The sequence below is a fragment of the Salmo trutta genome, chromosome 36 (genome assembly GCF_901001165.1).
Source record: "Salmo trutta chromosome 36, fSalTru1.1, whole genome shotgun sequence".
Taxonomy (NCBI): domain Eukaryota; kingdom Metazoa; phylum Chordata; class Actinopteri; order Salmoniformes; family Salmonidae; genus Salmo; species Salmo trutta.
The window spans coordinates 38,032,857-38,060,528 of record NC_042992.1 but is presented as its reverse complement, the minus strand read 5'-3'; the positions used below and the strand labels follow the sequence as shown (position 1 = coordinate 38,060,528).

General features: G+C 41.9%; 1 protein-coding gene across 2 annotated transcripts in view; it reads left to right on the top strand.

Moving 5' to 3' along the window:
• The window catches only part of LOC115176039 (RNA-binding motif, single-stranded-interacting protein 3), a 229,070-nt gene that overhangs the window by 57,494 nt on the left and 143,904 nt on the right, over positions 1–27,672 (top strand). For both annotated transcript variants that reach the window (XM_029735777.1, XM_029735776.1), the window contains exon 4: positions 25,736–25,827. In XM_029735777.1, coding sequence (XP_029591637.1) covers positions 25,736–25,827 — 92 coding nt within the window. The remainder of the gene's footprint in view (positions 1–25,735; positions 25,828–27,672) is intronic.

Below are 27,672 nucleotides of genomic sequence, written 5' to 3'. Positions count from 1 at the left end.
TGCTCTCTCCTCCTCTCCATCCTTGTAAAGGTGAATGCAGGAAGGTAGGTACGGGTTGGAGCAGGTTTCGTATCCATCATAAAAAGAACACTGCGTCGCCCTGATCCAGTATCACTTTGTTTTCAGTCGTCTGACCTTTTGACCTGGCGCTTGTTTAAATGTCAGAGGCAGTGCTTTTTCAACACGGTGGCACCACCAGGCAGACACCGAGCCTGGAACAAACCAGGCCAACCCTCCCTCCCTCCTCTCCTGTGTTATTTGTATTTAGTTCAGCTCAGTGAGCATACAGCAAAGCGCAAGAAAAGGGGAGGGTTGCAAGAGGTCAGCGACCGGTCATCTCTGGGAAAGATTAAGAAATGCAAGATACACTGAGATAGAAGCGTGGGAGAGGAACCTGTTTGTTGTAGAGAGACCGAGTTATGCTGGGTACTGATGTACCCCACACACACACAAACAAATGCACTCACGCACGCACACAATCACGCATGCATGGATGCACTCATTATACACACACATTCACGCAAGCATGCACAGTGGTGTAAAGTACTTCAGTAAAAATATGTGAAAGGACTACTTAAGTAGTTTTTATGGGTATCAGTACTTTACTTTATATTTACATTTTTGAATACTTTTACTTCACTACATTCCTAAATAAAATGATATACTTTTTACTACATCCTTGACACCCAAAAGTACTCGTTACATTTTTGAATGCTTAGCAGGATAGGAAAATGGTCTAATTCACAGACATATCAAGAGAACATCCCTGGTCATCCCTACTGCCTCTGATCTGGTGGACTCACTAAACACATGCTTCGTTTGTAAATTATGTCTGAGTGTTGGAGCGTGCTATCCATAAATAAAAATAACTAGGAAATGGTGCCATCTGGTTTGCTTAATATAAGGAATTTGAAATGATTTATACTTTTACTTTTGATACTTAAGTATTTTAGCAATTCCATTTACTTTTGATACTTAAGTGTATTCAAAACCAAATACTTTTAGATTTTTACTCAAGTAGGATTTTACTGGGTGACTTTCACTTGAGTCATTTTCTATTAAGGTATCTTTACTTTTACTCAAGTATTTTTTAAATTTATTTTACCTTTATTTAACTAGGCAAGTCAGTTGAGAGCAAATTCTTATTTTCAATGACGGCCTAGGAACAGTGGGTTAACTGTCTTGCTCAGGGGCAGAACGACATATTTTTACCTTGTCAGCTCGGGGATTCGATCTTGCAACCTTTCGGTTACGAGTCCAAAGCTCTAACCACTAGGCTACCTGCCGCCCCAAGTATGAACATTGGGTACGTTTTCCACCACTGAGCTTGCATACACATATGTACATTAATGCACACATGCACGTAGAATAACACACACATGTGCATTCCACATTTTTGCACTCTGTAAAACACAGAGTGTATAATCACATTTAGGCTAGCGTACTAGAGCCTCTCGCCTCCTCCACACACGCAGCCTACACCCCCACCCACACACTCATCCATCTGCCTTGACTCTATGGCTCCTGCAGCAACCAGCAGCAGATCTATCAATCCTCCGTCTGCCTAGCATCACAGCGTGACTGCCTTCCACCTCTGCATCGTGCGGGCTCTGAATGAGCCTCTCCATCTTCCCATTGCTGACGCCCTGGACCGACCGGAGAGCAATGGGAACAGGAAGTTGTGAAAGGCTTAAGGGCCGTCAAGCTCTGTGGGTAAGAGGGGAGGCATTCTCTCCCTCTGTCCCTGTATTGTTCCCTCCTGCTTCCCTTTGGATGTTTTTCATTTAGTAGGAGTGAGATGTGGGTTAGCTTAATCTGAGGGTCTGGGGGAACCGAAACCACTAATTTGCTGTCCCGAAAAAAAAAACATGAAAAGGGCAGCTCAGGCATTTGAAGGAAAGCAGGGGCTGACCGAATGGAGACATTATATAATTTCCTTTATGAGCCCCGAGGCAGAGGAAATGACCTCAGCCCTTTGAAGGACCTCCGTTTCCTCTGCCAGGAGATAAGGCCGCGGAGGCTGAGATTCGCAAGCCGGCCTGGCAGTTCAACACCACACTGGATTGTACGAAATTAGATGAGACAATCGGCTCCCACGGTTTTGTTCTCTTCTCAGCTGCCTGTTGTTGTTCCTCTATAACACCTGTCATCCAGTTTATATTTGTGTTCTGTAGCTCAGTTGGTAGTGCATGATGCTTGCAATGTCAGGATAGTGGATTTGAATCCTGGGAAAACACATACGTAATAATTTTGCCCTGAGAACAGTCTCAATTCATTTCGGCATGGATTCTACAAGGTGTCAAGCATTCCACAGGGATGCTGGCCCATGTTGACTCCAATGCTTCCCACAGTTGGCTCAATGTCCTTTGGGTGGTTGGCCATTCTTGATACACACGGGAAACTGTTGAGCGTGAAAACCCCAGCAGCGTTGCAGTTCTTGACACAAACCGGTGCGCCTGGGACTTGCTACCATACCCCGTTCAAAGACACTTAACCATTGTGTCTTGTCCATTCACCCTCTGAATGGCACACATACACAATCCATGTCTCAGTTGTCTCAAGGCCTTCTTTAAACAGTCTCCTCCCCTTCATCTACACTGATTGAAGTGGATTTAACAAGTGACATCAATAATGGATCATAGCTCTCACCTGGATTCACCTGGTCAGTCTACAGTTGAAGTCGGAAGTTTACATACACTTATGTTGGAGTCATTAAAACTTGTTTTTCAACCACTCCACATATTTCTTGTTAACAAACTATAGTTTTGGCAAGTCGGTTAGGACATCTACTTTGTGCATGACACAAGTCATTTTTCCAACAATTGTTTAGAGACAGATTATTTCACTTATAATTCACTGTATCACAATTCCAGTGGGTCAGAAGTTTACATACACTAAGTTGACTGTGCCTTTAAACAGCTTGGAAAATTCCAGAAAATGATGTCATGGCTTTAGAAGCTTCTGATAGGCTAATTGACATAATTTGAGTCAATTGGAGGTGTACCTGTGGATGTATTTCAAGGCCTAGCTTCAATCTCAGTGCCTCTTTGCTTGACATCAGGGGAAAATCAAAAGAAATCAGCCAAAAATTGTAGACCTCCAAGTCTGGTTCATCCTTGGGAGCAATTTCCAAACGCATGAAGGTACCACGTTCATCTGTACAAACAATAGTACGCAAGTATAAATACCATGGGACCACGCAGCCGTCATACCGCTCAGTAAGGAGACGCTTTCTGTCTCCTGGAGATGAACGTACTTTGGTGCGGAAAGTGCAAATCAATCCCAGAACAACAGCAAAGGACCTTGTGAAGATGCTGCAGGAAACATGTACAAAAGTATCTATATCCACAGTAAAACGAGTTCTATATCAACATAACCTGAAAGGCCGCTCAGCAAGGAAGAAGCCACTGCTCCAAAACCGCCATAAAAAAGCCAGACTATGGTTTGCAACTACACATGGGGACAAAGATCGTACTTTTTGGAGAAATGTCCTCTGGTCTGGTGAAACAAAAATAGAACTGTTTGGCCATAATGACCATCGTTATGTTTGGAGGAAAACGGGGGATGCTTGCAAGCCGAAGAACACCATCCCAACCGTGAAGCACGGGGGTGGCAGCATCATGTTGTGGGGGTGCTTTGCTGCAGGAGGGACTGGTGCACTTCACAAAATACATGGCATCATGAGGGAGGAAAATTATGTTGATATATTGAAGCAACATCTCATGACATCAGTCCGGAAGTTAAAGCTTGGTCGCAAATGGGTCTTCCAAATGGACAATAACCCCAGGCATACTTCCAAAGTTGTGGCAAAATGGCTTAAGGACAACAAAGTCAAGGTATTGGCCATCACAAAGCCCTGACCTCAATCCTATAGAAGATTTGTGGGCAGAACTGAAAAAGTGTGTGCGAGCAAGGAGGCCTACAAACCTGACTCAGTTACACCAGCTTTGTCAGGAGGAATGGGCCAAAATTCACCCAACTTATTGTGGGAAGCTTGTGGAAGGCTACCCGAAACGTTTGACGTAAGTTCAAAAATTTAAAGGCAATGCTACCAAATACTAATTGAGTGTATGTAAACTTCTGACCCATTGGGAATGTGATGAATGAAATAAAAGCTGAAATAAATCATTCTCTCTACTATTATTCTGACATTTCACATTCTTAAAATAAAGTGGTGATCCTAACTTACCTAAGACAGGGAATTCTTACTAGGGTTAAATGTCTGGAATTGTGAAAAACTGAATTTAAATGTATTTGGCTAAAGTGTATGGTGACTTCCGACTTCAACTGTTTGTCATTTTTGGTACTTAATGTTTTGTACACTCAGTGTATATGAGATTATTTTACTTTTCTACAGCAGATAAAGTGTCTTATAAGCCCATGTGGGCTGGGTATCCTTGAAGATACATGACACTACAATAGAAGAGATACAGTATATAAAGTGGTGCATCACTTTCTTCAAGGCTTGGCCATTACAATTGCCTGCATCCATACACCTCCCCCTAGCACAGAGTGAGCCTCTAATGGAGAAATATCTGCAAATGTTAGTCTCTATAAAAATGTGATTTATGGCTACGTCGATGGCTGAGTAGAGTATTGCATGATGCCGAGCATAAAGGAGAATTGATGAATGAGGTTGTGCTCTCCAAAAAGGCCTGTTTTGGATTGTCCCGTGTGCATTTCTGGGAAGTGGAAAGAGAAAGGCAAGTGAGTGCTGTTTGCATCCATTATGGGTTTCTCATTAGAGAGGCCGAGATATAAACATTTGTCTATGTTGCCGGCGCAATTAAGGATTCTCTCTGCAGCCCCTCTGCCCTTTGAAAATGAATTATGTGCAGATGAGAATCTCAACTTAAGTGCGGCCAGCAGCGGACCTCTTTCAAAATGCTTCTCTCTTCCCAAAAGCGATTCCAGAAAGAGGCAAGCTATGGAAAAACAGGTGAGAGAGAGGCATAAAGACAAGAGCGTAAGCCTGTCCCCTGTTTGCATGTGTAGTAATGCCCTTAATTAGTAATCACAATGGGAGAATTCCATTGATTGGGTGGCGTCGCAAACCTCAATGTGGTGTACCCGTACTCCACCCGTTCTTGTTTTGCTGCAGAGCCTCACACAGCTCAAGCCCCCCCCCGCTTCCATCTCCCTCCCTTTTCCATCTCCCATTCCTTTAAGCCAAGGCGCTCTCTCGCCTTCCAAGTTGGCCGCTCACCAAGCTGGCGTCTAAATGGGTGAGCACGTCGTAAATAGAACCCGGCCACCACATTCCTCTAGCAGTGACCTTTTGTCCCCCCCCTCCACTTCCTGTGCTGCTCCCGCTGGCAGTGTGGTCGCCGCTTCACTTCCAGGGCTGGCCGGCCGGGAGAGCAATGCCCCGAGGGACAGCAGCACTGTCTCTGTGTCATGAGCCCTGAGCTCTGACACCATGCTTGCTTGTGTTTGACGTCAGTTCCATCCTTATACAACACTGTTGAGCTCTCTTCCCTCCCGGTCCATCGACAAACGGCCTTGAGGGTTATCAGTCGAGGGCGAGGGCGTATCTAACACCATTTTTTATCCGAGAGTCACCGTCGCTGTTGTGGTAAGCACAATGGGTGCCGCAGCCTTCCCCTGACCTGCAAGGGGTTCGGGGTTCGCCCCTGCATCTTCCGGAGTAATGATCATATCCTTGATTAGTTAAGGAAGGAATAAATCAGAAATGAATGAATAAGGGTAGATGGGAGCAGCTTGGCCGTTCCTCATGAATGAATCAGAGCTGAGGGACAAAGAGGGCCGTGCATAAAAAATACAGGAACACTTTGTCCTTCTCATGGTTTTTATGTTTGTCTCTGCATTGGAGATGTATTTTTTGGAGGCCCCTCTTGATCTATGCTTTGTTCAAATATTGTCTCTGTCTGCCCATTTTTGTGCAATCTGCCACGGTAGCTGAGGTGATTATCTATCCTGTTGCCTAGTCACTTTATCCCTACCTATATATACAGTGCATTCAGAAAATATTAAAACCCATTCAGTTTTTCCACATTTTGTTACGTTATACCCTTATTCTAAAATGGATTCAATAATTTTTTTCCCTCATCAATCTACACTCAATACCCAATAATGACAAAGCGAAAACAGGTTTTTAGAAATTGTTGCAAATTTATTGAAAATAATATTTACGTAATTATTCAGACCCTTTGCTATGAGACTCAAAATTGAGCTCAGGTGCATTCTGTTTCCATTGGTCATCCTTGAGATGTTTCTACAACTTAATTGGAGTCCACCTGTGGTAAATTCAATTGATTGAACGTGATTTGGAAAGGCACACACCTGTCTATATAAGGTCCCACAGTTGACAGTGCATGTTAGAGCAAAAACCAAGCCATGAAGTCGAAGGAATTGTCCGTAGAGCTCCGAGACAGGATTGTGTCGAGGTACATATCTGGGGAAGGGTACCAAAACATTTCTGCAGCATTGAAGGTCCCCAAGAACACAGTGACCTCATTTCTCAAATGGTAAGAGTCTTGGTTGTTCCAAACTTTAACTAGAGCTGGCCGCCCGGCCAAACTGCACAATTTGGGGAGAAGGGCCTTGGTTAGGGAGGTGACCAAGAACCCAATGGTTACTCTGACAGAGCTCCAGAGTTCTTTCAGAAGGACAACCATCTCTGCAGCACTCCACTAATAAGGCCTTCACGGTAGAGTGGCCAGACGGAAGCCACTCCTCAGTAAAAGGCACATGACAGAGATTCTTAATGAAAATCTGCTCCAGAGCGCTCAGGACCTCAGACTGAGGTGAAGGTTTACCTTCCAACAGGACAACGACCCTAAGCACACAGCCAAGACAACGCAGGTGGCTTCGAGACAAGTCTCTGAATGGCCCAGCCAGAGCCCGGACTTAAACCCGAGCTAATATCTCTGGAGAGACCTAAAAATAGCTGAGCAGCAACGCTCCCCATCCAACCTGACAGAGCTTGAGAGGAACTGCAGAGAAGAATGGGAGAAACTCCTCAAATACAGTTGTGCCAAGCTTGTAGCGTCATACCCAAGAAGACTCAATGCAGTAATCGCTGCCAAAGGTGCTTCAACAAAGTGCTGAGTAAAAGGTCTGAATGCTTATGTAAATGTGATATTTCAGATTTTTATTTGTAATAAATTAACAACAATTTCTAAAAACCTGTTTTGCTTTAACGTAACAAAATGTGGGGGTCTGAATACTTTCAGAATGCACTATATAGAGTAACAGTCAAAAGTTTGGACACACCTACTCATTAAAGGGTTTTTCTTTATTTTTACTGTTTTCTACGTTGTAGAATAATAGTGAAGACTTTAAAACTATGAAATAACACATGGAATCATGTAGAAACCAAAAAAGTCAAACAAATCAAAATATATTTTAGATTATTCAAAGTAGCCACCCTTTGCCTTGATGAAAGCTTTGCAAACTCTTGGCATTCTCTCAACCAGCTTCATAAGGTAGTCACCTGGAATGCATTTCAATTAACAGGTGTGCCTTGTTAAAAGTACATTTTTGGAATTTCTTTCCTTCTTAATGCGTTTGAGCCAATCAGTTGTGTTGTGACAAGGTAGGGGTGGTATACAGAAGATAGCCCTATTTGGTAAAATACCAAGTCCATATTATTGCAAGAACAGCTCAAATAAGCAAAGAGAAACGACAGTCCATCATTACTTTAAGACATGAAGGTTAGTCATTGCGCTATGATGAAACTGGCTCTCATGAGGACTGCCACAGGAAAGGAAGACCGAGAGTTACCTCTGCTGCAGAGGATAAGTTCATTAGAGTTACTAGCTTCAGAAATTGCAGCCCAAATAAATGCTTCACAGAGTTCAAGTAACAGACACATCTCAACATCAACTGTTCAGAGGAGACTGCGTGAATCAGGCCTTCATGGTCGAATTGCTGCAAAGAAACCAGTACTAAAAGACACCAATAAGATGAAGAGACTTGCTTGCGCCAAGAAACATGAGCAATGGACACTAGACCAGTGGAAATATGTCCTTTGGTCTGATGAGTCCAAATTTGAGATTTTTGGTTCTAACCGCTGTGTCTTTGTGAGACACAGAGTAGGTGAACGGATGATCTCCGCATGTGTAGTTCCCACCGTATGGAGGAGGAGATGTGATGGTGTGGGGGTGCTTTGCTGGTGACACTGTCTGGGATTTATTTTGAATTCAAGGCGCACTTAACCAGCATGGCTACCATAGCATTCTGCAGTGATACGCCATCCCATCTGGTTTGCGCTTAGAGGGCCTATCATTTGTTTTTCAACAGGATAATGACACAACACACCGTCATGCTGTGTAAGGGCTATTTGACAAAGGAGAGTGATGGAGTGCTGCATCAGATGACCTGGCCTCCACAATCACCTGACCTCATGACAATTATTTTTTTTTTAAATGATTTAACCTTTATTTAACTAGGCAAGTCAGTTAAGAACAATTCTTATTTACAATGACAGCCTACCAGCGTGAGATGGTTTGGTTTGAGTTGGACAGCAGAGTGAAGGAAAAGCAACCAACAAATGCTCATCTGTAACGGCCGTCGTTGAAGAGAGTAGACCAAGGCGCAGCGTGGTTAGTGCTCATAATGAATTTATTAAAGATAGAACACTTTAAACAAAAAAAACAAGAAACCGACAGCCAAACAGTTCTGTCAGGTGCAAAACACTAAACCGAAATTAACTACCCACAAACCCCAAAGGAAAACAGGCTGCCTAAGTATGACTCCCAATCAGCGACAACGATGTACAGCTGTCCCTGATTGAGAGCCACACCAGGCCAAAACAAAGAAATACAAAGCATAGAAAAAAGGACATAGAATGCCCACCCAAATCACACCCTGACCAAACCTAAATAGAGACATAAAAAAGGCTCTCTCAGGTCAGGGCGTGACATCAGCATATGTGGGAACCCCTTCAAGACTGTTGGAAAAGCATGGTTCGTTGAGATAATGCCAAGAGTGTGCAAAGTGTCATCAAGGCAAAGGGTGGCTACTTTGAAGAATCTAAAATTTAAATTGTATTTTGATTTGTTTAATACTTGTTTGGTTACTACATGATTCCATATGTGTTATTTCATAGTTTGGATGTCTTCACTTATTATTCTACAATTTAGAAAATAATAAAAATAAAGAAAAACCCTTGACTGAGTAGGTGTGTCCAAACTTTTGACTGGTACTGTATCTCTACCTCAATTACATCGTACACCTGCACATGGACTCGGTACTGGTACCCTGTGTATATAGCCAAGTTATCATTACTCAATGTGTATTCATTCCTTGTTATTATTTTTCTATTATTTATCTTTTTTTCTCTCTGCATTTGTGGGAAGGGCCCGTAAATAAGCATTTCACTCTTACTCTACACCCGTTGTTTTAAGAAGCATCTGACAAATAACATTTGATTTGATTTGATTATGTTGCTGTATTCCAACCCGCATCAACAATCAGGCTAAACTGGATGTACATGTTGCACAACATGTCACTGTCTATTCATTTCCCCTCTAGACCTCCAAGCTTTGTGGGCTTAAGTGCCCTTTGGTTTTCACTTTTTCATGTAATCTGCCACTGTTTAAAACCTGTTGAGGATCTTATCCCGATCTTATCCCGGTATTGGGATTCATTGTCATGTGACCATGGCGGGGAATTCAAAACTGCAAGAGTAATCATTTCAAAAAATCAAATAATCAACTATTTTCCTCCATTTGAAAGATATATCTCCTAAATCTAACCACGCTGTCCGATTTTCAGAGGCATTACGGAGAATGCATAAAGTTAGGTTATGTGAGGAGAGTACATTGACAATAGCTGCGTGTAATGTTTAGCCAATTCAAAGAAGGGCATCAACAGACAGAAAACTAGCTAGAATTATGCACTTACCTTTGACAATCTGCATCAGATGACACTCATAGGACATTATGTTATACAATACATGCATTTTTAGTTCCATCAAGTTCATATTTATATCCAAAAACAGCATTTACAGTCGCGGTGAAATTCAGAATTTTTTTCGGCTCGAATGCACCCAGTGAATCCAGCATTACAAATCACGGAATTACTATTCGAAAACATTGGTAAATTATAATATTGTCATTCAAAGAATAATATATTATCATCTCGTAATTGCTACCGAATGGCCAGATCTCAAAATAACTTTACTGGGAAATCACATTTTGCATAAACTGGGTACTATGCTAACAACAATAAGCTATATGCTAAGCTAAGCTAAGCTATACCGTTAGCATTAGCATCATCTAATATCGATAATAACATTCTAAATATCCCCTTACCTTTGATTATCTCCATCAGAAGGCGCTGCCAGAGATCCCAGGTCCAGAACAAATGTGGTTTCTTTTGACAAAGTTCATAATTTATGTCCAAATAGTTAGCGTTCAGTAGGCTCCCACAAAATGAGGTGGGCAGTGTAAAGTCACGTCGAAAAGCTAAAGAAAACCTAGTAAATAATCTATTTACGTTTGTTTAAACATGTCAAACGTTGTTTAGCACTAATCTTTTGTTCCATTTTTAACGTGAAACATCAGTAAACATCAGTAATATTTTCACACAACCTATCAAGTGTCTAGAATAAACGATAATGACAAAGGCACTCTTCTCAGATTCATGCGCAGGCGCAAAAAATGAAGTGATGACGTGTCAACTTGTAAGCTTTCTAATTCGGTCTGTATTCATGACAGATGCTTCCAACAACTTTCTAAAGATCGTTGACATCTAGTGGAAGCAGTAGGAGTTGCGAACTGAATCCTTTCTCACTGTGGTATCTTTAAAACAATGACACTAAATAGTACAGTCACAAAATTCTCATTTTTTAAAATCTATTTTTCACAGGTTTTTGCCTGCAATATGAGTTTTGTTATACTTACAGACACCATTCAAACTGTTTTAGAAAATTCAGAGTGTTTTCTATCCGAATGTGTTAATAATATGCATATCCTAGCTTCTGAGTTGGTGTAGGAGGCAGTTAAAAATGGGCACATATTTCTTTCAAAATTCTCAATACTGCCCCCGTGGCCCGTAGAGGTCTGTTGACATTCTAGCCTAGGACTTAAATCGTCCAATAAAATATCAGGCATTGATTATCCCTCAAGAACCAGTGTTTTCTAGCCCCTGTGTGTGTGTGTTTGTGTTTGCACTCTTGTCATATTTGCGTGGGTCACTAGTCCAGTGTTTTGCCAGATCATCTATCTTCAAGGTAGACTCAGCGATATGACATAGATGCAGAAAGTAAACAGCATAGTGGGTCAATTTCCTCAACAACTAAGAGCATTGAAGCGTGAGGCTCAACCTCTCCGCTGTTTTGGTGCCCTGGCTACCACGCTCCAACAGCGTGAAGCAAACTCATGCACATGCGCAGATACTGCGTGTGACAGTGTGAGGGCGAAGTCTTGCATCTCCCTTATCTCAATATCTGTGGTGCCACAAGGTCATTTAACTGAGTCTACCTTTAACAACCTTTTGACAAGTAATTAACACCCTGCAGGTATCTTCCTCCCTCCCTCTCAAGAGCTCTTCAGCAGTGTTACACTTTTAAGCTAACAAGACAATGTAGTTACTGTGTATTACTGTGTAACTGAGTGGCGAAGGCAATTACACATCTGAATGGAGACCAGGTCTGCTGTGTGTTTAGGATATTTTCTCACTAACATTATTCTGCCCACTCAGATCAATCAACACCAGTTGGCTGTGAGAGGTGTTCTTAAAATATGCTAATTATAATTTAAAGGCTGGTTTTGGGTCTTTTAAATCAGGCTAGCCATTTAGTCAAGTCTGGTGCATTTGTAATTCTCTCTCATCCAAATGGAGCTTAATATAAACACTGTGAACTGAGCACTGTTCAAACCTGAGCTGTCTGTCTTAGCAACTGGGTATTTCAGTAACGTCTTATCCCAATAGAGATAGCTTTAGGAGTCCACAAATCATGCTGGAACATTTATGATTGTAATATTTATGATAGTCCTCATAATTCTTAATTATTCATACAAAACAATGTGAACTGCACATCAGTTAAATCAACTGTGCAACAACAATGTTGGTTTTGGAACGACTGTACTTCAGAAACCCAGTTACTTGTTTTGATTGATGAGAATTTGAGTAAAATACTAAAGCAGCTGGACTGTATGGTGTTGTACTATACGTTACCCCTGGGCATTGGTAGGAAGGCGAAGGATAGAGGGAAGGAAGGAAGAATTAACTAAAGCCCAGATATGAAAATACTTCAGTATTTGAATAGTGAAGATGATAATCTCATATCTACAGCACCTGGTTGATTTCCTGTTCTGCTGCACTAACCTGTAACAGTTTTACAATAAGCAGTGCTTTACAGTAAGATTTAGTTCTGCTACAGTAAAAGTGGTGCAGACAGAAAGCAGATCAATAAACAGATCCTGCAGCTAAGGGAGGCAGAATGCAGAAGGTTATTGATCAGATGATGATTGAGGTAGAGATCCATACCCATATTTTGGTTCAAAACCCATAGGGCCAGTTTCCTGGACACAGATTAAACCTAGTCCTGAACTAAAAAGCATGCTGAACAGAGAATACCCATTGAAAAAGCTTTTTAGTCCAGAACTGTCCGGGACACCAGCCCGTAGTGTCTATACCCAATGCTATTACAGTATGAGGTTGTTCCTGATGCCACAGTCTGTAATGTATGGTACCAGTGAGCTGTGCTGTCCGGGTCCCCTTGGCCCTGTGCCCTGGCACTCTTCCCTCAGCAAGCCACTGCAGCTCATAGATAAGAGCTATGTCCCAAATGCCACTCTATTCCCTGTATAGTGCACTGTTTTTGACCAGGACCCATAGGGCTCTGGTCAAACGTAGTGCACTATGTAGGGAATAGAGGGGGCCATTTGGGATGCCGCCAAGGACACTTTTATACCTGGGAGAAAATGACAAGAAATTACAATGACGCCAATACGGTGCATCAGCGAGAGCTGAATCCCCCATAAACCCATGTTGCAGGGTTGATAAGTGAATTGCCTGTACCACTATCTCCCCTGTAGTCTCATATAAAAGAATAAGAATTATTTTACAATAAATGAGATATTGTCCCCGAGCATTAGGCCAACAGGTTGACATTGAATGCGTGAACGGTAACTGAATGTGTAAAAGCTGTGTGTTCTGGTCTCCATGTTGTGTGTGTGTGTGTGTGCGCGTGTGCACACATATGCACACGTATTATACATGTACACACGCGTGTGTGTTTCTATGAGAAGTGTGCGTTGGGTGTGTGTATGTGTGCAGAGGAGCCAAGATGAAAACACGTCTGTCCTACCGGTGTATTTGTGAGGGGGAAGTGGTGCCATGTGATATGTCAACTCACTGTGCTGTTATGCCCTGATGGGACTGATGTAGTCAGAGGTCTCCAACCCAAAGATAACATTTTCATACATCGCCTCAGTTTAGACACGTACGCACACACACACAATGTTGGTTTGGTGGTGCATGGACAGCAGCCACAAGACGGGCTCTGGGAGCCTCATTTTATTTATCGCCAGTCACCCAGTGCAGGAGGATAAATGAGGAGGAATGCAGAACCTAGCAAGGATTCTCTTGTCTGGGTTTGAAGCGGGACCAACCAACCCGGCCGTGGCTTGGCTGCAGCTAGCCACACAGACGCACATTCTCACACGCAGATACACACACACACACACACTCACACAGACACAGCTAGCCACACAGACACACATTCTCACACACAGATACACACACACACTCACACTCACACAGACACAGCTAGCCACACAGACGCACATTCTCACACACAGATACACACACACACACTCACACAGACACAGCTAGCCCAGAATTCTATCCAGTAAACTTTTCAAAACCCCCCACATTGCCTTACTGTTTGCTCTGCTCACCGCAATGCAGCTCACCCAAACCATCACCCACCCACCCTCCCTGCCCGCCGGGGAAAGGGCTGGCCGCTGTTCAAAACCCCAAAGACTTACTAAATACGTCTCATAAAAGTCCCCTTTTAAAAACTTCTGGTCAAGGGTTCCTATGTTCCCTCCAATGATTTGATAGGGGCTAAGTAAACAAGAGTAAAGCTACGAGCACGAAAACATGACCAATGTCCCATTGCTTCATTTAATGAATTAATCAAAAACTTTGTTGAGGGACTTGGTGGTGGAAATAACAGGGTCAACTAACTATATAAACACTCCCATAAGTTGAGTCGTATTAGCCTTGTGGTCATTAGTCCTAGGCAATGGTCAACCATGTTTGTCATTGTTAGCCATAGGTCTATCGGATATCCTATGACATTCAGTGTATAATCAATTAGGGTTTTACATTGCTATGTACATTACATTACAACAGTTCATAGCTCCAAAAAGGTATTTCATCACAATGTGATTCGAGGAAGCATGCTTCTTTAAAACATAAAAATGTGCTATCCCACTTAGGAGACAAGTAGGATGAAATGCCCATGAAAGGTTTTGTTGAGTGCTCGAGAGGTCCTCTTTGTTCAGGCCCATTCAGCAACGTTCATGCCCGCTTAACTCTAAAACCGCTACGTCTTGACTGACCCCCCTTCAAGCGAATGAGCAGTCCTTCTGACTGCAACATTCTAACGTTGTAATTAATAGCCTACATTTCATAAATGCTATAGCAAAAATAATAACTTGGTTGTGTTTATGAATGCCTTGGGTAACATTAGAATACTATTTTTTATTTGATTTCGAATACATCGAAAAACATCGAATAAAAACACACAAATTCAAGTGTTCAATACATTTTGTTCGTGGAGTGCGTTCGTTGCAACTATGAAATAGAAAGCATAGGTGTTGGAACATGGTAACAGCGTCTTATTTATAACGTCAAAATAAAATACCGCAACCACCAAGACGCACGTCAAGACGCGCAGTCATGATGAAAACATTAGTATCCCAAACATCATTATAAGCCCAAAGTAGCCTTGAGAACAAAACCAATAATGGCATTATAATGAATATAAGTGACACTATGACAGCAGTCCAAAATATACAATTATTGTCAGCTCCTGCTTGTGTGTGGGTCTTCACGCAATCGCATCAGTTGAATGTCATTTAGCTGTTATCCCTTGTCCTTACAGTTGACACAATTTTCGCCACTTTGACACACAGTACCATTTGTTTGGTTATAGTGCGTAATAGTCTGCGGCCTTTATTGTGGCCCGTCATCTTGTCGTTCTTCATCTTGTCGTTCTTCAGCACCGTTGTGGAGTACAACGGCTGCGCAGGTGCATTATTTTCCGCAGAGGGATGGAGCTCCCTCTCATCATGCCAGACTTGTTTTCTTTGCAAGCAACTTCTTCGCCAATGACAGTGAAGTGAAGAAATTGGCCTTGGTGGCATTTCTCCCCTTGCCAACGTAAGGTTCTACAAGCCTCATCACCAAATTCTCCGACACTCGCTCACCTGCTGCCTGATGTGGATATTTTCCCAGATATTGAAAGCCGTTTCAGCATGTACAATTACTACACTGTGTAGCCTAATCCAAGTAGGCCAGAGTAGACTGATAAGACTGCTTTGATTCGGTGGACTGATATAGGGTACATACAATTTTAATATTAGAATTACAATAGATCAATGCAATAGAATGGCTCGTCCTGTTGCTCTTACACAATTGGTGGTTACATAATTATGCATCGTTTGCTTCCCGTCGCTCATCAACTCACCCATTCTCCTCCTTTATCCCCATCATACTTTACCTAATTTAATGATTCTGTTGTTATATGTGTGAAATTCGATTCGGTATAGCTTAGTTGGGAGAAGCATCCTGTCTTTCTCCCTGTATAGTTGAATTCTTTCTCCATGGCTAAACTAGGCTCATAATGAAACATTTGTATTCATATTTACAGATCCCAAACAAGTTTGTAATTAAGGCACAAGAAAGTTCACACGTTCAAGAAGGCATTTCTGCAAAATAAAAAAAAGATTTGTTTTAATAATTTTTGACGGCCCTACAGTGCAGACCCCGCAACATAATTAATCAGTTGGACGGGCATTTTATTTCCATTGGTTGGCCCATTTTTTCACGGGACACTCCCGTGTGCATTTTTTAAAAATGGGTGTAATAGTAACGAGCATGGCAGCTCGTGAGTTTCAAGTTTGGGGAATCTAGCAATTTATCCTACCAATCTGCGTGCCAGTTAGGATTATTTGTATATGCACATTTTCGTGGAACCGTTTAATTTCAATCATAACGTTTTCGTTTCTCAAAACCATTGACATGTGATGAATCATAAAAATCTGAAGTGAATGATAAAAGTTGAAAAGTTCAAATTAAACTATGGAAAGAGCACGAGCCTCTGCCATATGGACACATTCATACACTGCGATCCATTCGCGGCTGAAGAAATGAAAATATAGAACTCAGAGAGGCAGCAGTAGGCCTATAACTTCCATCATCAACTAAGTAAAACACCTTGACCTAAAGCCGACAAAATAAAAATGTAGAAAATATCCTGAGGAAAATTCTGGTGCTTTCAATTACATCCCATCTCTCTTCTCTGCGTTAGTGTCTGGCCAGAAACAGTTGCTAACGAACTTGCAACATTGTATCAACGAGCCAATTCTGTGGTCAGCATGTTAGTGGTGTAGGTGGTGTGTTATGCCAATTGGGCGCGCATCTCGGTCAGTCGCCAGTCCGCGCGCATCTCGGTCAAATAAATGATCAATATTTCAATATTTTATTTGGACGGGCAAGGTGGTACGGCCTCTTAAGGCCCGCCCATAACGCCGGCCCTGCTACTGTGAAGTAAGAACTAGCATAATCTGCCCCCATTGGCCTGGCATGTCACATTTTTTAAATATTGTAATTCTATCATACTGAATAAAGCAGTATGAATATTGTTTAAAGTGGTCATATGTATCTCCTCTATTACAGCATGCAAATGCTCACGGTAATCATGTACATGTGTGTAACAGCGGTAATTATTCATGCATGTGTGCCAGCTGCTCTCTCTCTCTTTGATGACTCACATGGATGTTAAAGATTACATGTAACTATGAGTCTGCCTATGTGTGACTAAACCATTATTTCTGCTGATGGTATTATTATAAAGTAATATGCAATACCACACAGGATCATTGGAGCTAGCAGAATATAGAAATGGGAATTCTGTATCAAAATGGGAATATCAAATTGGGGGGGGGGGGCAAACAATCCAGACTATTATGCACATAAAGTATGCTAATTTCCCCCGACGTAATTAGGATTAACATAATTTGATAGCGAAATGCATGAATGATGCATGCATGATTGATTCGTGCATTGTAATAAGTCCCTTATCTGTTCTCAGGATATTGTAGCTACGTAGCTTAGCGTTAGCGGTGTAGCCTAAAGTGCATTGCGTTCCTTAGGGGCCTGGGGCTCTTGCTGCTCTCTGCGGCGCTTCTAGGCTACACTATCCTAACTGACAATTCTGTCTTTATCTCAACAGCAGCAGCTAGAGCGGGCCCAGGAAATGCGATATGGCAGTTCATGTTTTGTCTGTATTCCGGTTACGATTTGTTTTTGTATCTGCGCAGTGTATCAGACATGGTGCATCTTCTCAATAAAGTTGAGCTGGCTTAAATGACAGATATAATTGTTTTGTTTGTGTACAGCCAGGATGTTTCAGACTTTAAAGTGATGCCTTCCTCCATTCCATCTCCATGGATGTAATTCTAGAGCACCCTCATTAGAAATACTGTACTGCACCTCATACTTACCATTGAACAGCAGTGTTTTCAGAGCATGTGCAATGTAAATAGTCCGGGTTGACATTTGCCTGTGGCCAGGCACCACAGGCAAAAATAGTGATTTTACTTGTGTCAATTTTCAGATTTTGGAATCTTTTGCAACTATAACTTCCATACTTTCATACAATTTACAAATAAATCAGCAATAACGTATATAAATACTTGATTGGTATAATTTTATCCCAACCCCGTCAACTATACCTACCATAAATGTTGTCCTTGTTAGGATGTTTCATGTAGAGCTATTTTTAAAACTCTCCATGTTGCATCATATATCATTCAAAAGCTTGTTTTCCAGAGCATTGCGTTAGCTAGTCCTTACATGGTTATATCCTTTGTAGACGTAGGTGCTTCAAGCTAAAATAGGAATAATTTCCTGGCGTCCGATTGGCTAATGGCATTTAAAAGTCCTTTCCGGCAACCTGATTGGTTCAAATGCCTCACGTGCAGTGCAGAGCTTCCTTTTTTGAAAATATCTCCCGCGAAGAATCCACGTAAAAAAAATACTAAATGAGAACATCGCGAAGAATATACCTACAGTATGTGAATAAAAATATGCGATCTCATTTAGCCAATGCGAGAAAAGCGGTGAATGAAAGAAAAAATGTGCTTGATCAGCCGATCGAGGCAATGGCAGTACAGATAACTAGAGAAGGAAAAGGATGTAGCCGCTCGTCTAGACGCCAATTCGTTGAGATGAAGATGACAGCTAGAGGCGATCAACCAGACAGCAGACAGCCAACAGTTGCTTTTATTCCACATGTCACAAATAAACCAACTTGTACACTGGACCGAAAATCACCATAGACCCCACCAATCAGGGATTCTGTCATTCTGTCATGATACAATGTGCACACTGTGAAGGTGATCGTGATGCATTTAGGAGTGTTTACACTTCCTCCAGGCTGCATGAGTGCTCCAGGGGAGATGTGGCATTTGATATAAATGTGAGGATGGTTCTTCTAGCCCACGAACTTGGACTTGGTTATGCAGCTCTAAAGAAAATAAGCAAAGTCCTAGGGATTCCTTCCTTGTGGAGAATGACAGGTAAATAAAAAGGGAGAGTAACCCATTATTGTCAGGTGACTTGCTGTGTATAAATTATATTTATTTCCTTGCTCCAGCAAATGTATTCAAAGTTAACAAAACAGAGTGATAGGAAAATTATAACTATACAATGAGACTGTCACATAGGCCAACAGTGTCATAGGGCTGTAGCCTACTGTGATTACTGAGAAATTAGCTTTACATAAAGTAAATACATGCTGGTATGCTAATATTTACATAGGGTAACATGCTGATATTTAGTCCTGCGGTTATGTCTGTAATGTCGACACACATAATAAGTACTCCCCCCCCACTTTAGTTGCAGAGATTCAGAGAGGGCTACAGTCAATGGAGAGTGCTGAAAAGCTAATTAGAAGAGCATACGGAGATATAGACCCAGACATAGCAGAGTTGCTGAAGGAGGATGAGGATGCCATCATAGACATTCATGTATCCTTTGATGGCACTTGGCATGTAGTTGGATTCACTTCCAACCATTGCTTCTGGTACCAGCGAGCCCTTGAAAATGGTGAAGATCCACCCAGTCACAAAAAACATGGAGGTCATACATTTTTGAATAGAGAGATTGCACAGAAAATGGTACCTGTATATCATAGGATGTCAAATGATAACCTCTTAAAAATAATGTAGCACGGAGGAACTCAGAATGCAAGTGAATGTCTGAACTCTGTAATACGGTCGCGGTGCCCCAAAACAATCTTTGTGGGCAAAAGTCGCATTGACGCAGCAGCCAGTATTGCAGTAGCCATGTTCAATGAGGGAGCCACTGCTATATCAAATGTGATGGACAAATTGTAGCTTGACAGCACTTTGGTGACACTGGAAGCAATCAAAGAGGAGTTGTGAGAGCTGATGCTGCTTCAATTGACTGTGCCAAGCGTAGGCAAAGGTCCCATGACACAGTCAAGAAAGTAAAGCGGCACAAGCAACAACTCAAAGATGGCCTTACATATGGGAAAGGCATAGCTGATTAATGTTCTGTACATTTCAACAGCCATACAAAATCCTTGTATGTGATAAATTGAGCAAAGTGATTTGAAAATTTGACCAAAACTGCATATTTGCCCAACAGACCTCTATTCAAAGCATATGCTCTATTGCTTGAAACAAATCTATTAAACATGCTAAAGTATTTGTAAAAGGTATATTAGTTTATTTGTCAGTTTAGAAGTGATATATGAATAAGAGTTTAATTAATGTGACATATACACTACCGTTCAAAAGTTTGGGGTCACTGTTTTTGAAAAAAAAGCACATTTCTTGTCCATTAAAAATAACATCAAATTGATCAGAAATACAGTGTAGACATTGTTAATGTTGTAAATGACTATTGTAACTGGAAATGGCTGATTTCTAATGGAATATCTACATAGGCGTACAGAGGCCCATCATCAGCAACCATCACTCCTGTGTTCCAATGGCACGCTGTGTTAGCTAATCCAAGTTTATCACTTTAAAAGGCTAATTGATCATTAGAAAACCCTTTTGCAATTATGTTAGCACAGCTGAAAACTGTTGTTCTGATTAAAGAAGCAATTAAACTGTCCTTCTTTAGACTAGTTGAGTATCTGGAGCATCTGCATTTGTGGGTTTGATTACAGACTCAAAATGGCCAGAAACAAAGTACTTTCTTCTGAAACTCGTCAGTCTATCCTTGTTCTGAGAAATTAAGGCTATTCCATGCGAGAAATTGCCAAGAAACTGACGATCTCGTACAATGCTACTCCTTTCACCGAACAGCGCAAACTGTCTCTAACCAGAATAGAAAGAGGAGTGAGAGGCCCCGGTGCACAACGGAGCAAGAGGACAAAACATTAGAGTGTCTAGTTTGAGAAACAGATGCCTCACAAGTCCTCAACTGGCAGTTTAATTAAATAGTACCCGCAATACACCAGTCTCAACGTCAACAGTGAAGAGGCGACCCCGGGATGCTGGCCTTCTAGGCAGAGTTGCAAAGAAAAAGCCATATCTCAGACTGGCCAATAAAAAGAAAAGATTAAGATTTGCAAAAGAACACAGACACTGGACAGAGATATGTCAACATCTTACTTTCTCAATCTTAGTTAGCAGTCATCATCATGAATCAAGTCTACTGGCAAATCCTTATTAGTCCTTGTCATATGAAGAGACATAATGAAAAGAAATATAGATAAAACGTATCGGTGTTCATCGGCCATTGGACATAAACATTACACAACAACGTGAGTCCAAAAATGTCTTATGCTGCTTCATAAATTATGGAGGATGCCAGAGAGATATGTATCCTGTAGCTAAGAAAGTACTACTAAGTGTATGCTTTGTAATAAGCTGTTAGTAGCCCATGTGGTTCACCCTAATAATTTGGTCTATTTTCACCAACACGGTATTGTAAACACATCGTTTCTGGCCGGTGTGTGCTTGTTTACTAACTTTTTTGTACAGTTTTGACAGTGCTACTAATAGTAGTGGTGGCGCTTGGGTTCCACGTGCAAATTCAGCACACACATCATTCTATAATAGAATTGTGTTATTTAACGCATCAAATAGTGTTATGTGACGTGTATTTTTTGGACACACAGAGACCCAAATGGCGTTCAATGTGCCTCACTCACCCTAATAATTTGGTCTATTTTCACCTCTTAATTTCGCCTACCGTTCTAACTTCTTTTAGAGAAATGTCATCATCGAATATTGTAAGAGTTTTCATTGTCTGTTTATATGCCCCCTTTATTTATCCTACGGTTCGGACTTGTTGTACAGGGAGTACACTGTAAGAACGGCCCATGTTCTGAATTCTGTCGCTATACATTTCAAAAGTTCTGAACAAATGGTTATATTGACTACGTCCATCGAGCTCTCGCTCATTAATATCTTAATAAAAATTACGGATTGACTCTTATCCGCTTGTTGTCCCCTTATGCCATAGTTTGTACATCTCAATTGTCAGCCATATCAGCTATGTTTTTTTAAAGGCAGTAAATGAGGCTGAATGAACTGTTCGCTGCCAGACAAAGCTCTGCTGAAAGCCAAGTGTAGCAGTGGTAAGGTGTTGGGACTGCTGTTGGGACTCTGCTGTTGGGACAGCTTTATGTAGGCCCTAACAGTTTGTGGGCACCATTTGTCACCGTTATAGTGCAATTAATGTATTGTTTAGTGTTGTGTTGTGTAGTAGCTTTCCTGGCATGCATCCCACTTTTTTTTTGCCCCACCAAGATTTACATGCTAAAATCGCCACTGCCCATCAGGCAAGCCATTTACAATATTACATTGCCTATTGTTGTATAATAAAGATAACCTTTCACATTGAACAACTATAGTGCTGTTTTTTCTTAACGACCATGTATCATTGTTCACAGCCTCTAAACCCATCTCTTAAAGAGTTCACATTGGAACAGATGCGACTGTGGCAAATAAATAAAAGATTTCAACAATAAAATACTTTAACTTCAAGTGCTAAAGGTAGTAGCCTACAATTAGGAAAAACTTAATTGTACACAAACACATAAAGGCTTAGGTAAAAACACTATCTAGACCTAGGCCTATATCATCAGATCCTTTGAGAACTGTGGTTCATGTTATGATATGAACAAAGAAATCTAGCCTCAGAGCATATTTCTGTCCTGTCCTTTGGAGCAGGACATCTAATGTCCATGGTCTTTTCATTACAAAAGTCCTGATCTGCTCCAAAATAAATGTTTGCTGGGTTGGGTCCAGTCCGGGGGACGCTTTCACATCTCTGGGAGGAAGGATGTTAACATTGCACAGCAGCTGAAAATTGTTTCCATCTGAGTGAAAGCTCCTTGGCCACAACAAAACCAGGCTCCAGAAAATTAAATATGTAAAGTAGGAAATCAGACAAAAATAGACAAGATATTAAAACCTTGCATTCCAGCAATAACATTCATTGACCCCCAAGTTCAAGCAATAATCTAAAAGTACAAAGACAAAATACGTGAAATGTTACTTGATCAACCTTCATCATCTCCTTGTACTGGTGGAGGAGAGCAGGTTTATGCTGAAAGACAAATTACACAAAAATCGGGTAAAACATGAATTAATTAATGTCCTATATCTTGTTATTGCCTGTTTACTCCTACAGCTGTACTAAAATGCCTTGTATACACTTAACCTGCTTCCAGCCCAACAATGGCAATGCAGACAAAATAACTAGCTAGATTTAGCAAACGTTTAGCTTCATAATTACCAGCAGGCCAGATGTAAATTGTATTCATCTACTGTAGCTAGCCAGCTAGTTGAACATGTAAAAAAACAACAACCTCAAAATCTATAATCTAATAGCTAGCTAGCTAGCTAGCCAACTTAGCATGTGTCCTTATAACGTAACATGGGGTTTGATTAGCTTTATAATCGATCAGCATTCGCACCACAGTGGCGGGGGGGCTTTACGTGGCTCATCGCGCTCTAGCGACTCCTTGTGGCGGGCTGGGCGCCTGCAGGTTGACTTCAGTTGTCAGTTGAGCAGTGTTTCCACCGAAACATTGGTGCAGTTGCCTTCCGGGTTAAGTGGGCGGGTGTTAAGGAGCGCGGTTTGGCGGGTCATGTTTCGGAGGACGCATGACTCGACCTTCACCTCTCCCGATCCCATTTGCAGTGATGAGACAAGATCATATTTGAAATTGGGAGAAAAAGGGGGTAAATCAGCTTTGTGATTTCACATTTTATTTATATTTACAGATTACATACGAGTTTGTTATTAAGGCATATAAAAGTTCACATGTTCAAGAAGTCATTTCTGCCAAAAAAACGCATTTTGATAAAATGTTTTCAGTTCAAATTCATCTCCTGTGAAGTAGTGACGTGCGTAATACGCCCAGCTTTCTGTAATGGGTCACATTTAACAATCTGATGGACTTCAGATGGAAGATGTTTTTCAGTCTCTCAGTCCCAGCTTTGATGCACCTGTACTGACCTCGCCTTCTTGATGATAGCGGGGTGAACAGGCCGTGGTTCATGTCCTTCATGATCTTTTTGGCCTTCCTGTTAGATCGGGTGCTGTAGGTGTCCTGGAGGGCGGGCAGTGTGCCCCTGGTGATGTGTTGAGCAGACCGCACCACCCTCTGGAGAGCCTTGTGGTTGCGGGCGGTGCAATTGCCGTACCAGGGCGGTGATACAGCCCGACAGGATGCTCTCAATGGCTCTCATCTGTTTCTCAGCATCTTGTGAGAGCAAGTGTTTTGTACTGGCCAAATTACTCTCGTGGGATGACTATATGTATGCAGGAACCCAGACAGTCTTGGCTTTTGGCTTCACAATAAAATACTGTCTGTACTGTAGCATGTTAGACATGCATACTGTAACTCCAGTTATTGAGGGCTTCACTGTCTGTCATATTGAACTCTCTTGTCTTGACCTACATTGTCCTCTCCAGACTCCTGCAACTGGATTCAGTTGAACTCTCTCTGTCAAGGCTTGCGTTTGGTATTCACGGGTCATTTGATCGTTTGAGGCCGCGCCGTAGTGCCGTGGCCTTTTGGCCTTGGTCTCTGAATGGAGCCGACCACGGTGACTTTCCAGTGACGTACAGGTAATCGCTACTCTGAGGAAGAATTACTCTCCAATCTCTGCTGAATGTAGGTCAACAATCTCTTTCTCAAATCCCCTTCCTGTTCCAATGAACATTCCTTTGAAGGGATGTCCTGAAAAGATTCTGTTTTTATGCTTCACCATTCACCTCTTGAATAATATATTTATAGACCGGTTAACTGCATCTCAGCTAAGTAGAACAACTAGATCTGTTTTGGTAATATGATTTCATTCAACCTTATTTCACCTCCAGCTCTTAAAGTAGAGTTTCCTAAATAACGTTTGTCAGTTCTTTTCCTTCATTTTACCACCCTGTTGTTAATCAGACGTGTGCTCAATTCCGTTCTGCCACAGGTTATGATTTTGCCATTATTTCACGCTCCTTTACCTCTATCGAATGCAGGAAAGTCCAGACACACACATCTGTGTGTGCGCACCCGTGTGTGGGTGTGGGTGTGCGTGTGTAGAGGGGAGCCACACCAGCTCGGCCCGGCTCCCCCCATTATCCCTTTCTAATTACACTTTCCTTGTTAAACAGTGGATCAGAGGCCACCATTGACTGCTTTTAATCCGGCACCAAATTTTAATTAACACCGACGCGACCCCGCCGCTGATACATCCCCGGGAATGTCGGGATCACAATAACTCATAAATCACAGCTGCAGATTTCATTCCCGCCTTTTCACCACTGATGAATTTCCAGAGGGGGGGTGGGAGAGTTGAAGAAGAAAAAAAAAAACAAGGGAATGAACGAAGGCTCTTGTACGACGGCGTCAACCTTTTGAGAGATTTGTTTGCCGGGGAGAAAATTAAAAACCCAGCGAAATGAAAATGGCTCTCTCTGTGCTAATGGGCTGTTGTTGTGAGGAGCTTGATGGCCAATGTCAGTCACTTCAAATATCAAGGGATTGAAGGTTTTGTTGTTTTGAGGGGGATTCCTTTCATTAGAAGAATCGATAGGCTGTTTTTTTTTTAAAGAAATGATTGGCATGTTTGTGTATATACTTTATCTGTGCATTGTTGTGATTCTTTGTATAGTTTTGTTGGAAAATGTTCTTAAAAAATGTAGCACTGTATAATGTAGACTGTATAATGTAGACTGTACTGTAGGACTTTAAACTACCGGTATATATTCCTTCATTCAAGTCGCTCACCGGCTTGGTTTGTTACTGCCAAACAGTTCATGTATGCTCCTAATTAGCATTCCTAAGCATCCCCATATGAACGTCAGTGGCGCTAATTATTAAGCGACGTAGTGCTTACAAGATATGAGAACTGGCAGCCTCTCTGGTCATATTACCCACCTATTACTGCTACAATTACCAAGCCCTGTCATTCTCTCTCTCCGTCTAAGAACTCCACCTGCATTCTCCATCATTCTTTCCTTCTCTCTTTACCTTCAGGATATGGCTTTGTGGACTTTGATAGCCCGGCTGCAGCACAGAAGGCGGTGTCGTCTCTCAAAGCCACCGGGGTGCAGGCTCAAATGGCCAAGGTAAGGACTGTTAGCACGTTAGCATCGTTGCTATATATGCTAATATAGGCCAGGCTCAAATAGCCAAGTTAAGGAGCTGTTAGAATGTTAAGCGCCACCTACGCTAATATAGACCAGACTCAAATAGCCAAGATAAGGAGTTAGCATGTTAGCATCACCACCATATATGATATTCTAGGCCAGGCTCGAATAGCCAAGGTTAGGAACTGTTAGCATGTCAGAAACTTAGTGTCACCCCCACCTACGCTAGGCCAAGCTCATTCCTCAGGCATCCCCCTTACTGGAATGGCTTTGCTCAATAAACACATTTTATACAGTCCTTCGATGACTTACACCCATTGCATACACTACATTATAAACCGGGCGGTTCGAGCCCTGAATGCTTATTGGCTGAAAGCCGTGGTATATCAGACAGTATACCTTGGGTATGACCATTTTTTAAAATATTTACTGGTCTAATTACATTGGCAACCAGTTTATAATAGCAATAAGGCACCTCAGGGGTTTGTGGTATATGGCCAATATACCACGGCTAAGGACTGTATCCAGGCATCGTGCGTAAGAACAGCCCTTAGCCGTGGTATATTGGCCATATACCACACCTTCTAGGGCCTTATTGCTTATACAAGGTCAGCTCGCTCATTACTGAATATGGGCTTTTACAGTTGCATGGTCTGGGAGAGAATCACCAGGTGCCATGTGGTGGACACTGTCAATTAGGCTGTGCTCTGGTTGCAGTGGGCATAGCCGCCTGTCATGTGCTCTTTGATGTGAAAGTGGAAGCAGATGAGAGGAGCTGGAACATGAGACCCCAGTGAGCTCCACAGCTTGAGAGAGTGAATGGCCATACCATAAGGGCAGGTAACTAGAGGCTTAATTGAACATTAATCAGACGTTTAACTTGTACTGATGCTGCTGGCATTGGTGCTGATTAGAACTGTGGTGATGATGATGATGATGAGGAGGAAGATGAGAGAGATACTTCGACTTTTATTCACTATTCCAATAATGATGATGGTGAGGATAATGATGCTAGAAATTACGATGAAGATGATACCCCCATTATTGTGATGGAATATAATGGGAGTAGCAGCTAGAGGGGAAATTATATCCTCAAATGCACAATTTACCCATTTCCTCTCTTCACAAAGTGTCTGTCCTTCCTCTAATATTTATAGGAGGCCACACACACAGAATACAGATTAGGCTGTATGCTCTTTCCCTATTTCATTTAAAACCTTTCTTTCTATTGCTTTCTGTTGTCAGTCAACATTCCCAGGAGTTGGCTTTTGTCCCAATATAAAACAGCTGGCACTTTTACAGTGTTTGTGTGTGTGTGTGTGTGTGTGTGTGAACATACTCTTGAATATTTCCGGCCACATGAATTAAGGGTAGGCATTCTCTACTACTGTCTTTTTATCCCACGTCTGAGAGACATTAAGTCGTTTAGTTTTTATTGACACTCTGTATCTCTGTCTACTCAGTCTCTCTTCTACTTGCTCGCTGTCTCTCTGTCTCTCTCTCTATCTCTAACCCTTTGTCTCTCGCTCTCTCACACAAACACACAGCCACGCACACTCCCGTGTCTACCATGTGTTTGCCAGCCATACATTCAACAAGGGCAATTTAGTCCCATCCATAATTAACGTGGCAGTCTGTAGCTGTGACATTGAAAAACCGGTTGGTTGCCCCAGAGGCATCAAACAGGAACCCAGGTGAGCATCACCATCACATCCTGCAGGTGTAAATCATTGTGGCGATGGCTGCCACCCCGATGACTGAACACGGTCATGCTGGGGCTCATTCTCTTCATTCTCCACGTTCCCAAGGCTCCATTTTGTCACG